Here is an 18,418-nt window from a genome sequence, read left to right as displayed (position 1 = left end):
ACATTCTTGAGTTTTTACTATCTTTTTACTTTGATCATAGTCTAGATTATAGATATCTGGAGAGTCCAAACATTTTGGAGTATATGTGTAGAAATATTTCAGAACAAGTGATACTACTGGGGGCTAAAATACAGGAAAATTTCAAAGTTAAGAAACTCCAAATCTGTAAAGAATATCTGCCATCAAATAGGTGGCACCACAATAGATGCTATGTGGGGAAGACAGTATCTTGACATTTATAATAGAAAACACACCAGATGTAAGTACAAGGGCAAAATGAGCACACTAAAAACCATACAAACCCAATAACTAATAAAATAGCAAAGATATTCAACTAACAATTAAACATTTTGTATATAAGCTTTCACTCTGAATTTCAGTTTGTGCAGTTTCTGAAACCAATTGGTTGGAGGAAAGGAACTTTTCTAAACTAAGCAAAAGCTGAAGGTAACACCTCTCAGATCTTTAGATCTTAAAAGTATAGATCTTAATCATGACTTAAAAGCTAAGTCATGATTCTCAGTCTTGACTGCATATTAGCATTACTACAAAGCTGTTTAAACAAACAAGCAACTGCTCCCCCTGCCCAAGTCCTCATCCATGCCTTTGCCCTATCCTTAGAGACTCTGACTCAAGTGTTTGGAGTGGGGACATGAACAATGCTATTTATTAAAATCATGCAGGTGATCCTAATGTACAGACAGGGTGAGACCCCCTGAACTAAATGAAAGGATCAGAGAAAGCTGATGGTAAACTAGGAGTCTAATGATGTCTCATGGAAAGAAACTCATCCATGCTAATATAAAAAATACAAGAGTCTAGTAAGACTAAGCATATTCACATTTCAATTTAATCTTAAATAGACTTAAGAGAAAACCATTCCCCTTGTCTTTTTAATCCACTAGGAATGTAAGAATAGTAATATAAGGAGTGTCTTAATGGGTCAGCTGTACAGAAGGAACCAGAGGAGTTCATCTATCAAAGGCCAGTCCTCTCACCCCTACTATAAATGTACTTGCTTCTGAACCTCATTCTACATTGAATGCTCTTTTCTGTGTCTCATCTCTCTTTAATCCATCCCACTAACATTTAAACATTTCAGTCTCTCTTACCTTAAAACACACATGCCTAGATCCTTGACATCTTTGCCTACAATCCCATCAGCACAGCCCACTAGAGCGCTGCTGACCATCCTGGGCATTTCCTCTCACAATGAACCATCAAGTCCTTCTATGATACTGCCTAAAAAGACCTCTCACACAGGTCACCTCTCTCCATGCCCACTGCTACTTACCCAAAGCCAAGCCACCATTGCCCCTGTACTCCAAGTATGGAAATAGCCTTATAATCTGATATTATAGATTGGTATCCTCAGATCCACTTTTCTCCCTTTTCCACATTGTAGCCTAAATGCGTTCACTTTGGCAAATTACCAAACCCAAGCTTCAGTTTCTTCATATGTAAACTCCATTTATTTTTCTCACAGACTTTATCAGATTGTTATAAAGATCAAATGAATACCAGACTAAGGCAGTTAGCAACTGCAAAGCAGAAAGTCACTGTTACATTTATTAATGTACAAACACTTAATAGTGATTGAATTACTTACATTAGGAGATGAAATTATTTAGGGACTAAATCAAAAGGCCTACAAAGTCTTGTTTAAGCTGACCTGCACCAACATTCCAGTCTCATTTTAGACTCCACACACCAGCCTCATAAAGCTGTTCCTCTTGCCTTGCCCCATCTGACCAAGTCCTACTCATCATTCAAGTTCTGGCTTAAACCTTAATATCTTTAAGAAACCTACCCTGACTCCCTCTTCCTTTTTCCTCCCAATATCAGGTGTCCCAAACCTTCTGTATTATTTCCTGGTACATACATTTGTCATTATCTGTTCCAAGGTCTTCCTTCCCACTAGACTGTGAACCTCATGAAGGATTAGGTCTATAATCCTTCCAATAAGCACCATGAATTAGAGACTACAGGTTTTCAAATATTTAGTAACTGATTTTAATGACCTAACTGAAAAATACCCATAAGTGTTACACTCTAATAGAAGCCTGTGGCTCCCTTTAGCATGAGCCAGTAATTGCTGGTATTTCTCTATCACTTTGTCTCCTTTGAGCTTCACCAACCAGAAATACTACACCATAAAGAGTAAGGAAAGTACCTTCATTTTTTATTTCCAATATAACTTTTTGAATATAAAAGTTATATGTCTAACATAACTTCTGTGGTGGTAACAGAACATCTGCTTGGCTTATTTTGCTATTTCAACACTAGGAAATCATATACTGAAGAAAAAACACTGATCTGCTTTCCAGTCCATCCTAGATAATTACTAATAGCTTGGTGATCAGGATCTTAGTTTACAATACATTTTAATGCACTACTTTACTTGGTATGCTTGCTACTTATTATCCAGTCACAGGGTGAGAAGATTCCCACAGATTGTCATTTCTAAGAATTTTACTACATACTGCTTCCACAGTTATTAAGACTAGTAGTCCTTCTATTAAGCACTGTAAATATCTTCACTCAGAAGTGATGTTACATTATTGCCTGTAAGCTATTTTTCTACTGAATTTAATATTAAATTAGTTCTGGGCAGCCCGGGTGGCTCAGCAGTTTAGCACCACCTTCAGCCCAGGGTGTGATCCTGTGAGACCCAGGATCTAGTCCCTTGTCGGGCTCCCTGCATGGAGCCTGCTTCTCCCTCTGCCTGTGTCTCTGCCTCTCTCTGTGTCTCTCTTGAATAAATAAATAAAATCTTTTAAAAAAATTAAATTAGTTCTCCTATCTCAATGGACTGGAGACACTTGATTTTGTTTCTACTAGGTACTTGCTTTAATCCTGTGTCCCATGGATCTAATTTTTAGAAAGCAGACCTTAAATTGCCTGGAAGAATGTGGTAAGTAGAAAAATAAAATCAAAACTAAGAGTGTAAATGCCTACGCAGTTTGTTTTACAAACCTATTTATATTTTTACATATACATTTTCTTAAAACAGTATACTTTTTCTCTGACTTTCTACACTGAGAGGCAAGGATTCCTTTTTCCCTTAAGTTTACCTACTAAAACGGAGTCCTGACTTCTGGCTCAACATTTTCACAGTCTGCCTTAGGGTTTCATCTACATTTGCTTTTAGCCCTGTTTTTTTTTAATTCACTGGTAAGGTCGGTATGGCTGAGTTTCCATGTATTGCCTCCCTTCTTTTATCTTCTTTCATTTTCTGCTAACATTTTGTAACTCATTCACTGGTACTTTCTTACCTATCTTAATATTCCCTTTTTTTTCTATCAATTGCAAAACCATTTTTTTCTCTGAAAGTTTATTTTTTATTGCCCAATTTTTGCTCCCACTGGAATATTTGTTTGCATAGACTGCAAACTGAGTATTATTTTTAATGTGTCCTAATCAACTATCTTCCTACCTAAAATATTTAAACATGAAAAAATGGGTACCTACACGACTTGTATTTTTACAAGAAACTCCTTATCAGAAGAACATGGGTTAGAAAAGGGCTTCTGAGCCATTAAAGGCTGGAAAGAACCTCAGCAAACTGGCTGGTCCTGAAGACAGCAGTAATGAGGAAGGTTGGTGAGGCTTCAGTTTGGGGTTAATAAGTAAAAGGCAGTACAAAAAGAGGAAGTGAGAGTTTTGAAAGCAAGCTCTGCAAAAATGAACACATTTGGGAATGAAGAGACAAACAATACAACTGAGTGGTCAAATGTACAGCAGAGGCTTTAAATGCTGAAAGAATTTAAAGAATTGGGAGACAGATTGGCAAGGTCCAAAAGGGATAGACAAGGAGGGTTTCATGAATAGCTGGTTCTGGAAAACTAGAATCTGGTAATTTAGGATGAGGACAAACATATAATGCATTTACTGAAGACCAAAAACATCACCTGAAGAAGTGTCAGGTAAATGAGGAGAATAGCCTAGGTTCCAGAGAATATTGAAGCCAGAACAATTTGGATGTGACACAATAAAAGTCACTAAAGATTTATAACCAGAAGAGTAGAAGAGATTTAAAATATCTAACAATTATTTGGGCAAGTATTTGGTCATGAAGAAGGAAGACCCCGACCCTAATACTCAGTAGCTGTATTTGACTCCAGTTACTTTATTTCTTCTGGTAAATGAATATGAAAAACCCTAGCTCACTGGACCACGGTGATGATTAAAGAAAACAACACAAGGACTTAGTGCAGAGCCTGAAACACAGTTAAATGCCCAAGTAATGTTAAATGTCACTAACAAGCAGGTGCAGTAATCCAGATGTACAATAGTTAAAATCCAGACAAGATCGGGACCAAAGTACCAAATACCCATCCCTTCGACATAGAAATACTGCTATAATTGTTCTATCACCATAACTCATTCGTAAACACTCCCCAAATGCTCAGCACACACAGTATTATGCTCCACAGTGTGGCAAACATTAAAACAAAGAAACACTCCCTCCCCTTAGGGATCTTGATCTCAGTAAGAACATACTCAGGGAAAGTAATGGACCATAAATGACAGGTCCCAAACAAAGAAAAAGTAAATATAGCAGTTAAGAGGAAGAAGGATCCATGGGGTGAAAATTGTTCACAGGATTTGTATAAGAAGCACTGGGAAATACTGTTGCAATGTGTGTGCTGCAAATATTTTTATTAAAAAAAAAAAGGGCAAATCTGCTTAGTATGAGGACTTCCATAAATTACATAAGAAAACTCAAATCCCCTCCCCCCCAAAATGAAAGACAGTTCACAGAAGAAATACTGAAATAGCTCTTAAATCTATAAAAAAGCTAACTCTCATTCAGAAGATATCCCCCCTCCCTTTTTTTTTTAGACCACAAAGGGCTAAATGTGGGATAATACAGTTGGAGAGGCTGAAGGGAATTAGGAACTATCATATCATTCTAGTAAGAGAAGAAACCAGAATACTCTCTAAGGAGGCAGGAACTCTCCAAATAAAAGCACTCACAGGCTTGATGTAGCAATTCTACATCTAGAAATTCACTCTACAGATACACTGACACAGCACCATTTGTAATAGCAAAGGATTGCAATCAAAGCACTGCTAAATAATTGGTGGAACATTAATATAATACTATGAAGCAGGGCACCTGGGTGGCTCCAGTGGTTGAGCATCTGCCTTTGGCTCAGGGGTCCGGGGATTGAGTCCTGCATTGCATCAGGCTCCCTGTGAGAAGCCTACTTCTCCCTCTACCTATTTCTCTGCCTCTCTTTCTGTGTCTCTCACGAATATATACATAAAATCTTAAAAAAAAAAAAAAAGTACTGTGAAGCTGGGGGGGAAAGTTGCTTTATACCAGAATAAAGTCGGTAAATTAATAGAATATTCTTGATGGGCACACATAATTAGTAAAAATAGCTATCTCTGGGAAAACCAGGTGAGAGTGGTTCAAAGTCATTTCTCACTGCATACCTATTTTGAAGACTTTAAAAATTTCAAGTGTAGGGGTGCCTGACTGGCTGAGTCAGTAGGATCTGTTGACGCCTGATCTCTGGGTCATGAGTTCAAGCCCCACACCAGGCGCATAGTTTATTTAAAAAAATTTTTTTTAAATGTATACTTCTCAACAACTGAAACAAAAGAAAACAAATGAGAATAAATCGAAATGTTAAGTTATTAATATTGTTTAGGTTGTAGGATGACAGAGGACTTTTTTTTTTTAAGATTTTATTTATTTATGCATGCGAGACATAGAGAGGCAGAGACATAGGCAGAGGGAGAAGCAGGCTCCATGCAGGGAGCCTGACATGGGACTCGATCCCGGGTCTCCAGGATCCCACCCTGGGCTGAAGGCGGCACTAAACCGCTGAGCCACCAGGGCTGCCCAGGACTTGTTTTCTTTATGCATTTCTAGAACATACTGACCTTATTTTCATAATAAAATATTTTAAAGGAGATGACAGTATAAAGGAGGAAACTCCAGATAAGAAAGAATACAAGCAGGGGCACCTGGGTGGCTCAGTGGTTGAGTGCCTGCCTTTGGCTCAGGTTATGATCCCGGGATCCTGGGATCAAGTCCCTCATCAGGCTCCCCTAGGAGAGCCTGCTTCTCCCTCTGCCTATGGCTCTGCCCTTCTCTGTCTCTCATGAATAAATAAAATCTTAAAAAAAAATAAAAAAAAGAACATATGCAAAGATTTAAGAGAGTAGGATGAACACAAAATACTTAGGTTATAACAAATAGACTAAATAAAACAGAGTTTGTAACAATGAGATAACTTGCGCTTCACATATAGAAAGTCTGTAATAATGCTATAGAATGTATGAAAGATTACATTGGTAGCTAAATTCTTGACACTTTTGGTGCTAGACAACAGAGTCTAAGCCATAGTCCTTTGTTGACATCGTGCAGAAAATGACAAAAATACTGTTAAGATTAATCTGATAGATGAGAATGTGGCTACAAGTAAAAGTAGCCGATTTCTGGCCTAGACATGTTTTATGTGGCACAGGTGGTATTTTAAGGGTCTGGAACAACCAGAACGTCCAGAAGCTCGGCATTGTTAAAAGCCCAGAATCCATGTAACAAACATGGTTTCCCTCTTTAGACCGGCTAGCTGCTCTACACGTGTTTTCCTTTGTTGTGGCCTAATGAGACTTAATTCTTTCATGTACTTGACTTTTCTGGTGTCCAGAGTTTCTGATTGCTAATAGACAACCAAGTTAGGTCACTTGACATGAATCAGGCACAAGGGTCTGAGTAGGAATGGTGGTGAAAGAACCAGGAAGGCACAGCAGCAGGACCCCTAAAATGCAGGCTGCCTTGTCAAAGTGTGGAGACTCAGGAGCCAGACTGCCTGGGTTGGAGACCTGGCTTCACCATTTACTAGTAAACTCTGTCATCTGGGACTAGTGAGCTATTTATTACTCCTCTGCCTCACTTTCCCCATCTGTAAAATGGAGATAAAAAAGCACCTCCCTATAGTTGTTAAGGGACAAATATTTGTAAAGCACTTGGCACGGTACTGACACATTTAATTTTCAAGTCTACTGCATGCCTACCATGAGCTTGGTTCTAAAAGAAAAATTCACAGACTGTATCTGTCCGGTATGGCAAAGGAAAGGAGAGCTATCAAAGATGATGGTACAGTGGAGATTTAGAAATTATTGACTCAAAGGTAACTGAAAGCCTAACAATAGATGAATTCTTCAAGGGACCTTCAGATAAAAATCAAATACCTGTGAACTAAGCCTCAAAAAACACCCTCAACTGGATACAGAAAGCTGAGGAGCCAGATAAGTGTGTTTACAAAGGTATAGTGTCTCACTTGGAATCGAGCACAAGAATAGAATCGTGTCAAACTTCCAGTTACAATAATTCCATCTTACACTTGTAAGACTTTAGTTTCAAGTTACTCATGATGATCTCACTGGATTCAAATAATTACCCCATAAAGTATAAGAATTAGCTCCATTCCATTAAATGAAGAAAAACCCCAGAGATTAAATTATTACCTAAAATTACACAGCCATTAAGTTATAAAACAGGAAATCGAAATAACTAGTAATAAATTTCTCCTATAACAATTCTATAAGACTCACGATATTATAAGTTGACCTTAACTTCATTATTCAGTGGAGCAAGTATTATGCTCCCCTCCCACTTTTTTTGAAAAATAAAAACCAAATGACAAAGCAAATAAGAAACTTGATACTCATCAATAGACCATAAACCTGCCAGAAAAAAAACAACCTGACATTTTCCCTATTTGCCCAACAAGTTAATTACTACCTGTCATTTAAGAAAAAATTCTAAAAAAAAAAAAAGAAAGAAAGAAAAAATTCTTTGTTCATCCTCCAAAAAAAATACTTGCACAGTTACTGCTAGCCAGTTACAGCTACAGACTCTCGGTTCTCAAAGAGCTCAGTTGGGAAGAAACACTGGTAAATATCATTTCAATCTAATTTAAGTGCTACAATGAGTGTATGTAGAGAAGCAGCTGATCCAAACCCACGGAGAGGCAGGTGTGGTGCTGGGAAGATGAGGGGAAGATGCATGGGAATGAGTCGGGTAACGCACCTGCAGGGAGTTAGGAGAAGGTGCCAGGCAGTGTGGATACAAACAGGCTCAAGAGTAATCAATAATGCTTATATCACAAAGATGCAATATCCATTCAATTTTAATTATGTTACCTTTTATTATTTTACAATATATTTCAAAAAATGCCATTACAGTTGCCTTAACTGCTCTATAAGACCTGGAATAAAAGAACACTTAGAACACACAAACATCAAGCTGTAATACCTACTTGTACTGAACCATTACTACCAAAGAGACGTAGTTTTTTTTAAATAGGCAGATGTGTGGCGATGCAAAATAAAATACAAACTTGTTAAAACAGAACAGTAAACTTTGTTTTAATGGCTATAGAAAGGAGGTGGTTTTGTTTTTGTTTTTCAACACATCTGGTTCTGGCAGCAAGTTTATTATGCATTTAAAACAATACAGGCCCTGAAAGCTTCTATTTTCAGTTGTGCGTGTCAGCTGAATCAGAGCCCAGATACATAAAAAATATTCTCAACACCCTCAATACCTCTCCCTCCAGAAGGTTGTGAACTCGAGATTGTTGTTGGTGAAGTATATTACAATAATTTTTTTCCAGTGACACTGGATGCTTTTAATTTTCTCTAAAAGAGAAGCGATGAAAATGCAAGGAAACCCTCAAGGGTCCAATTTTCACTTCACATTCTCCACAAGCAGTACAGTAGCAGCTCTACATGTTGATGAAAAAGAATTTCAATTTTTCCATATGAGTTTCTTAATCATATTAGCACTAAAAATTTATCTGGATTTAGCTGGATTTCCACCAAAAGGAAAATTTTAGTTGCCAAATATTTCAGAAATTTAATAAAGCATTCCATATATGTAATTAGCTCTTATCTACCAAAAAATATATATGTATATATATTTATATTTATTTATCTTACCTTCACTGAAGTTCTTTTTTTCTGGCTGGACATGAGAACAAAATTAAGTGGACCAATGCTGGCTTTATTTCTTTATGAGCAATAATTTGAGTCTTTTTTGTTCATTCAGTATGATTGCATGTTCATAATAAATTCACAAAAGGCAATACAAGGAAACACCTACTGAATAGGCATCTGCCAAGCAATTCATGTTTTAAGGTTAGACTCTACCAAATGGCACTATGGCATAGGCATTTGATTTTTGTTTTCTTTCTTCAAGTCTGTTAGTTCTTGACTTTTTTTTTTTTTTTTCCTAGCAAGGGATGGTATATGAACACAAAGTAAGGACTAAAGACCATCTATAGTCGCTCTCAATATTATGCTGGACGGAACTCTTAAGAGATGATAAAAACCACACTCAGCAACAGTCAACTGGAGCATCTGATCACAGTCTCCAATAGTACTTTGCTAATATACACGTTTCGTTCTTCTCAGCTGATTCTGGGTTGATCTTATTAAAATTACAACAAAATAAGACGGCAGAGTTGTTGTAGACTTGTATTTTTAGAGGACTGCTTTGTCCGTATGAATGTGTTTTAATTTGCAAAATGTCTCTATAGTAATGTTCTTTCTATAAACATGGTTGGCAAAATTAAAAAAGGCACAAAAGGGGGATAATGAGAAATGTTTTCATCAATTTTCAGTGAAGAGTATCAAAGCAAGTATCTTTCATGAAGAAAAGCAGAGAAGATGTTCAGTAATTCATGCACAACTTGAGCTAAAAAACCCCCCCACAAACCCCCCCCCAACTTCTCTTCAGATAGGTCCTGAGGCTTGAGGAGAAAATGAGTTTTCCTAATCACGTGCTTCATGTAAAATAAAATGTAAAGCTGCACATACATATGTTTGGTTTAACAGTGGACCCATGTTTTTTAAAAAGTGAGGCAATTAAAGGAAAACAGAACCAAAATACCTTCATAAACAAAGAACTCCACCTGTAGCCTCTCTCCTTCTTACCACTTAGTGGGGCAAAACGTCCAATAAAATGTAAAATGCAGCATACGCAATCATATAATCTAAAAACTTTTCATGATAACTTATTGCAAATTGCACTTGACAGTTCACCACAACAATGGAAAACTGGCCCCTTGTTGGTTCACACAGTCCTTGAGACTCAAACTGAAGTCACCAGTAAAATGATCTGGATAAAAAGTTTGCAGCTGTGCTCAGCCAGCTAGCTCCACCCTCTGGGTGTGAGCCGACCCGGGACACTGCTTTGTCTTGCTCCTTTGTCGGACTCTCATCCTCAGGCAGGTAGTCAGGCAGTTCTGTGTTCTGCTCTACTTCCACAGGTGTATCCTGGAATGGGACCAGCATCTGATATGGAGAACATGTTAAGAGTTAGTATAAAATCAACCTAAGTGACACGGATACATGTCTTTAGTCAAAAGTCAACTTTACTCCTCATTCTAATCACTGTTTTTCTCAAGAGCTATGTTCCTTTAAAAATTTTCCTCTTACATGAAGGGTAGGCCCAATTGCTGAGCACAGAAAAGCAGAAATATGAAAACTAAGATGATTTTCTCCTGAGGCTCCAAGAATAAATGTGCAACTCCTGTCTATTTAAAGAAAACAAAAGCAAGTATTTGGCTACTGTAGGTCCCTGAACCTCCTTTCTGTGGGAAGACAAACAGGCTAAAGGGATACAAATCTGTCTTCCCTATCACAAAACTGGGGGCAAAAGTAGCAAGAGGCAAAGACTTTCACCAAATTTATCTATCCGTGGTGGGAACAGACCTTTATTTTTTGGGTTGGCAAAACTAAACTAAGGTTAAAAAGACTTTAAAAACCAACGCAAGGAAATTAGATATCCTTTATTTCCGTACAAAATTAGGAAAACCTCTCCACTGAGATAAAGAACAGACTCTGAAATCCACAGAATATAAGAATAGACTTTGAAATCTATAAAATCTCTCTATATTTCTAACAGAGTTAACCTTAGCCAAGAAACATTAAGATAACCTGACCCAACAACACTCCTATATATTTGGCAACTAACAGCCTGAAAATAATAGCAATCTGCTAGCCATAAAGGATAATCAAGAGTCAGGCATAAAGAAACTAAATAAAGCATTTACCTCTTCTCCACTTTCACTTTTCACAACTTGCTGAGCCTTCATAACCTTGGTTGATGCTATCGCTGATGCCAAAGCCTAGGCCAGGATTAAAAGGAACAATTTTGAACACTGATTGGTTTACCCATAAACTCAAGAATATTCAGCCATTTAAAATACTAACCTCTGCTTTCAAATCTGAACGGATCCGCACCACACATCTCTGAACAGCCATTTGAAAAGTAAAGCTAATAACACCTTTAATTTTTAACAAAGCCTCTTCACAGAGATTTCTCCGAGACTGAAAAGGTAAGAAAATCACAAATTATTAAAATTGCCAAATAATAAAAGGAAACAAATTAACTCAAACCACACTAAATTAGTTATTATATGGGGGGAAGGGGGTAATAAATATGCCTATTTCAGTTCTACCGTCTCATACTTAAGGGCATGCTGGATATAGTGTTTGGTCAAGTTTACTAAATTTTATAAAATCAACATACTAGTAATTCCTGCTGGATTTTTTTCAAGCTTTATTACTAATACTTAGTTTCAATAATTTTTATCAGAAACAAGTTTTCCAATGTTAATTCTTAATGCAAAAGGAATGGAAGAACAATACAGAAAAAAATAAATTTTTATAAATAAAGTTTTACTGGAACACAGCCGCACACATTTGTTTATCTAATGTCTGAGGCTAGTTTCATACTATAGCAGAGTTAGTAGTTACAACAGAGACCATATCTGCCTAACCTAAAATACTTACTATCTGGTCCTTTAAAGAAAAGGTTTGCTGACCTCTGCTGCTCTGGCTTAAAAATCTAAGGATAATTCTGATAAACTGATGTTACAGTTAGTGAGTGTTCAGTGTTTGAGTCATTTTTTTTTTTAAAGCAGTTGGTATTTATAAATAACACTGCATCCTTCATTTATGGCATTCTCAATGGTTACCATTGCATTCTCAAGGGTTGTTTGGTTTTTTTTTTAAGATATTATTTATTTATTTGAGAGAGGGAGAAAGGGAGAGAGAGCATGAGTGAGGGGTAGGAGCAGAGGAAGAAGCCAACTCAGCCACATAGGTGCCCCCCTCAAGAATCCCTCATTTTAGTTTTCATTTTCCTCTGACAACACAGTGTCACATACTCCTTTAGTGTTTGACTCCTAATAATACACTACTGAGACCACTGTTTATTCCATCTGTCTCATCTTACCTACAAGGTCCAATGCCTAAAACTAAGTGACTTTCTTTCCTACTTTGTCCCTTAGTAGACTATTCTCATCACTTCAACCATTATTACCATGGAAAACATAGATGTATATCTCCAAGATGACTTTATTTTCATTTGCTATCAGACATACCCACTTGGATATCAAGTGGTCATCTCAAACACAAGATCCAAGCAAAAATGGATTAAAAAGTAACTAGGGGGGGGTGCCTGGTTGGCTCAGTCTGTTAAACATCAAATTCTTGATTTTGCCTAAGGTCATGCATGGGATGGAGCCCGCGGTTGGGCTCCACACTCAGTAGGGAGTCTGCCTGAGAGCTCTCCCCCACCTCTTCACTTCCCCCCTACTTATTTTCTCTCAAAAATAAATGAAATCTAAAAAGAAAAGAAAAGAAAAAAAAGAGTTTCACCTTATCCCTCCCCTCCACCTCCAGCTCACATATGGTATCAGCACCTCTACATTTTCCTGTCTTTACTGAGACGAGGCATCTGAATCAGTTATTTCTGACATGACAGGCATCTGCAATTAACCCTAAGTCCCTGGATCACCTTGAGAAACACTGCTTCAAATTACCTGATTCACTCTTTTCTTCCACTGAATATAATCAATCTTCAAATTTATTCCAACAATCCTTTAAAAGAACTCTTTAATCATTGCTTTCCTCCCCACTAACATTATAGTACGGAGCCAGATTCAACTTGCTAACACTTTATTTTAGATTTTAGCAATCAATTTCGTACAATATATTGCCCTGTTTTCTTGTCTGTGCTTTGTTGAGTTTTATCATTTGGTTTGTGCTAGCTTTCAAAAGGAACTGTATTATTTTTATTCATTAAACTTAGATGGCACTGGTGATATTTTATATATCCTAATCTCATCCATTCAAACAATTTACATCTACCAGAGCTTGTTTTCTAGAAACTTTTCAGGACCTTGTGACCCCAGTTTCAGTAAGATAGTTGTTAACTATCTTATTTGGCAATGTCATGGATAATATGCATATGAAAATTCTCCCCTCACCTGAGGCCTAAATGCTGTGGATAATCTAAAGTAACCTACCTGGCATAGCTAAAAAGCTAAGTGGTAATCAGGTTGCTACTCTTAAATATGTAAAGTTATATAACTTGGCACTGCTCAAAATAACTTCAGGAAGACTTCCAAATCCAGTCAAGATGGAGTAACAAGGACTGGATCTAACCTCCAAGCTTAAACAACTGAAAATACAGACAAAATAAAATGAATAAAAGAATAATTTCCAGACAACGAGAAACAAACATCCCTGAGAGAAGGAAAACAAATGAAATGAGCTCCACAAGAATATGAACATATTGCCTAGAAAGTTTCCAGGCTATAACTTAGAAAAGGAGAATTCAAGGGAAACCAGCAGTCTTCTTCATTTAAGGACACCGCTGAAAATTCAGGGAAGTCAAGGCAACTATAATTCACAGGACAGAGCACAGGAGAGGGCAGAGTTATGCAAAGAAGGCCCACAGAGAGAGGCATGCACTGGAGATCTGGAGTGAGCTCCTTTCAGGTTTTCAGCTGAATGATTATCAGTACATGCATGTGAAGAAAGAACCTGAGGTTAAAGAACCAGGTTGCAAAGGAATAGAAGAAATAGTTCTGCAGGCTCAAATCACGCTGGAAATACTTCAGGTTCCATCAGACAGAGTGAAAAAACTTTGATATACATGGGGCATGAACAGAGAACCCAGAAGAGTACTGACTCAGTAGCGTAGCAAAATTATCCCTAGGATAAAGGGTACTATGGTCTTGCCTAACAAAACTTAAAAGTAAGCCTCAAAAAGAAGTGTTTGCAAGTAACTGTGATAGAGAACAAATCTCAAGAATATTTTTAAAGGATATGCATACAAATAAATATATGCTATATCCAACAAAGTTTGCAAATGCCTAGCATCCATTTAAAAATTACCAAGAATGCAAAGAAAAAAAAAAAACCCAAAACCAATCTGTAATTAGAAATGTCAATCTATAGTTACAAAAATCTATAAAAAACATACTCAAAAAACACAGATGATTAAATTAGTAGATAAGGACATCAGAGATAGAAGTGTAAACATGTTAAGGAGATACACAAAAGACCCAAATAAGTCAAACTTCTAGAATAAGGGGAGCCTGGCTGGCTCAGTTGGTAGAGTATGCAACTCCTGATTTCAGAGTCATGAATTTGAGCCCCATGTTGGGCATGGAGACTACTTAAAATAAGAAAATAAATAAATATAAATAAAACAATGCCTATGGTAAAAAAAAAAAAAAATACACTGAATGAGATTAACAGGAAACTAAACACTTGTAAAAGAAAAATTTAGCAAATACAACAAACTATCCAAAATAAGAGGTAAAAAAAAAAATTAAAAAAAAAAGAAAAAGCAGAGTATCAGTGATCTGTGAGACTTCACATGGTTGAATATGTGTAATAGGAATCTCTGAAAGACCAAAGGGAAAGGTGGGCAGTAAAAATATTTGAAGAAATAACGGAGGGGTGCCTGGATGGCTCAGCTGATTTGAAGAAATAATGGAGGGGCACCTGGATGGCTCAGTTGATTAAGTGTCTGCTTTGGGGTCAGGTCATGATCCAGCCCGCATCAAGTTCTTTGCTCAGTGGGGAGTCTGCTCCTCCCTCTTCCTTTGTTCTTCCACTCCCCTTCTGTGCTCTTTCTCTCTCTTTCAAATAAATATACAAAATCTTTAAAATGAAAAAGAGATAATGGAAAAAATTGCCCAAATTTGCTGCATACTATAAATTCAACTGAATAAACATGAAGAAAATTATACCAAGGCACATTATAAACAAATTGATCAAAAGCAATGATGAAAGAGAAACTCTTAGAAGTAGGCAGAGTGAGAAAAATAAGATATATTACATACAGAAAACAAATAAGAATAATAGAATCCTCGGGACACCTGGGTGGCTCAGCTGTTGAGCATCTGCCTTCGGCTCAGGGCGTGATCCCACAGTCCCAGGATCGAGTGCCGTTATCAGGCTCCCTGAGTGGAGCCTGCTTCTCCCTCTGCCTATGTCTCTGCCTGCCCCTCTCTCTGTGTCTCTCATGAATAAATAAATAAAATCTTTAATAAAAAAAAAAAAAAAGAATAGAATCCTGAATAGAAACAAGGCAAGGAAGAGGACAGTAATATCTTAAAGTGTGGTGTTTAAAAAAAAATCCTGTCACCTGGAATTTTACACCCAGTGGGGGCGGGGGGGGGGGGGGGGGAGGGTTCTTCCAGACATACAAAACCAAAGGAGTTAGAGACTTCAATACCTGACTTTCAAAAAGAATAGAATAACTAGAGAGAAGATGAGCAAGAAAAAGAAGACTTAAGTAACAGTATAAATAAACAAAACTTAACAAACACTTCTAATATTCCAAACAACAGTGTATACATTCTCAGGTATGTGTGGAACATTCACCAAGATAGACCATGGTAGGCCGTGAAACAAGCCTCAATATACTGAAAAGGATTGAAATCGTACAATGTTGTCAAATCTTACATGAAATGAAATTAGAAATTAATGACAAGGAAATTTGGAAAATTCAGAAATACATGGAAATAAAACAAACTCCAAATAACCAATGTGTCAAAGAAATCACAAGAAAAATTAGAAAATACTTTGAAATGAATTTAAAAACCCCCACCACATAACAGATCTGATGGCATATAAAGTACTGCTTAAATAAAAATTTATATTCACTACATTAAAATAGAAGAAAATCTCAAATCAATCACCTAAATTTCCATTCTGAGAAAGCCCAAAGCAAAAGGGAGGAAAGAAATAATAAAGATTAGAGCAAGAAAAAAAGAAACAGAAAAAAGGGGAAAAAATAGAAGAAAAAAATATCAATGAAAATAAAGTTGGTTCTTTTAAAAGATCAACAAAACTTAAACCTTTTAGCTAGACTAAGAAAAAGAAAGAACATTCAAAGTACTAAAATCAGGAACAAAAGACATTATGACCAATCTAACTAAAACAAAGGGTTTTAAGCAAATCTATGAACAAAAGTATTATGACAACACATTAGATAACTTCAATGAAATGCACAAATTCTTGAAAAAAATAAAATTTCCAAAACTGACTCAACAAAAAACAAAAAACAAACAAAAAAAAACACAAACCTATAATTAGTAAAGAGATTAAATTAGTAACTAGAAAATATCCCACAAAGAAAGCTCTGGACCAAATGGTTTCATTGGTTAACTCTGTCAAATGTTTCAAAGAATCAACACCAATTTTTTTCACAACTCATTCAGACAGTTCCCAACACATTTTATGAAGCCAGTGTTCCCCTGATACCAAAACCAGAAAAAGATATCACATGAAAGAAAACTATAAATAAAACTGTAAAATTACTGTAGGTAAACACATGCACAATGCCCCAACAGAATCCCAGCAAACCGAATACAGCAGCATATTAAAAGCAGCATATACCATGACCAACTGGGATTTACCTTAGCAATGAAAGGTTGATTCAGAATATGAAAATTAGAATGTGAAAATCAGAATATGAAAATCACCAATGTAATACATGATATTAATAGAATTCAACAACAATGAAAAGACAAATAAGCAATTTAAAAATAGACGATGAATAGGCATATCTTTAAAAAAGAAAATATATGACAAATTAAAGATGTATACAATAAACCCTAATGCCTGGAAAATGGCCAATAAGCATATGAAAAGATATTCAACATCATTAGTCACTAGGGAAATGCAAATCAATACCTCAATAAAACAAAAACAAAACAAAGCCAAAAAAACAAAAATCCCCCATATAAGATACCACTTCATATCCAGTAGGATAGCTAGTAAACAACAGAAATGTATGTTGACAAGGCTGTGGAGAAAGTAGACTCCTCCTATGTTGCTAATGAGAATGTAAAACAATGTTCACAATGGTGAAGCCATTGTAGAAAACTCTGACAGTTACTTGAAAAACTAAATAAAGTTAATGTCTCATTCAGCCCCTCCACCCCAGGAACATATCCAATGGTTCACAACAAACAATGGTTCACAATGGTGAAGCCATTGTAGAAAACTCTGACAGTTACTTGAAAAACTAAATAAAGTTAATGTCTCATTCAGCCCCTCCACCCCAGGAACATATCCAAGAGAACTGAGAACATAAATCCACACAAAAACTTATACAAAAATGTTCACAGCAGAATTATTCATAATAGCCAAAACAATCTAAATGTCCATCAACTGATAAATGAAAAAACAAAATACAGTATATCCGTACAATGGAATATTACAAAGAGGAATGATGTACTGATACATGCTACAATAGGGATGAACCTCAGAAACATTATGCTAAGTCAAAGTCGGGCATGAAAAGTCATACGACCTATGATTTCATTTATACACAATGTCCAGAGGAGACAAATGCGTAGACACAGAAAGTAAATTAGCGGTTATCAGGGGCAGGGGGCAGTGACTAATGGGCATGAGGTTAACTTCTGGAGTAATGAAATGTTCTTGAATTAGATGGCTGTACAACCCTGTAAATATACTAAAAGAACTGAATTGTACACTTCAAAATGGTGAATTTATAGTATGTGAATTCTATTTTAATTAAAAAAAAAAACCTGAAAGAATTCATGGCCAGCAGACCTGTACTACTATAAGAAATGTTAACAAAAGTCCTTCAGACAGAAGGAAAATGGAATCAGATGAAAATATAGAATTTACACAAAAGATAAAGAGCCCTGGAAATGGCAAAAATGTAGGTGGACAGAAAATACTTTTTCTTATTTTTAAATGTCTTAAAAGAGACTGACTTTTTCAAAATCATAGAGACAGAAAGTAAAAATAGTGGTTGCCAGGGGCTGGGGGAAAAGGGGAATTATTGCATAATGAATACAGAGTTTTATGTTTTACAAGATAAAAAACTGTACATTCATAAGAAGCATAGATGTGATGGTTACACATTATGAATGTATTTAATACCCCTGAACTATATACCTGACAATGGTTAAGACAGTAAATTTTATGTTTATCTGTATTTTATCACAATAAAGAAAAAATTTTAAATAAAGACTATTTAATGTACTAACAATGGGAGACCCATGCTCCTTTCCTTTTCGAGTCTGCCAGATGCTCCATCTGTATCTCT

At 36.3% G+C, this 18,418-nt stretch overlaps 1 protein-coding gene across 2 annotated transcripts in view; it reads right to left on the bottom strand.

The window, feature by feature from the left end:
* Positions 1-8,146: 8,146 nt before the first annotated feature.
* ARMC1 (armadillo repeat containing 1) overlaps positions 8,147-18,418 on the bottom strand; it is a 38,401-nt gene continuing 28,129 nt past the window's right edge. For both annotated transcript variants that reach the window (XM_026012030.2, XM_026012023.2), the window contains exons 5-7: positions 11,239-11,355; positions 11,079-11,153; positions 8,147-10,317 (exon numbers count right to left, since the gene is read on the bottom strand). In XM_026012030.2, coding sequence (XP_025867815.1) covers positions 10,126-10,317; positions 11,079-11,153; positions 11,239-11,355 — 384 coding nt within the window. In that variant the 3' untranslated portion in view covers positions 8,147-10,125. The remainder of the gene's footprint in view (positions 10,318-11,078; positions 11,154-11,238; positions 11,356-18,418) is intronic.

This window comes from Vulpes vulpes, chromosome 13 (genome assembly GCF_048418805.1).
Source record: "Vulpes vulpes isolate BD-2025 chromosome 13, VulVul3, whole genome shotgun sequence".
NCBI lineage: Eukaryota > Metazoa > Chordata > Mammalia > Carnivora > Canidae > Vulpes > Vulpes vulpes.
This window is presented reverse-complemented; position numbering and strand designations above follow the sequence as displayed.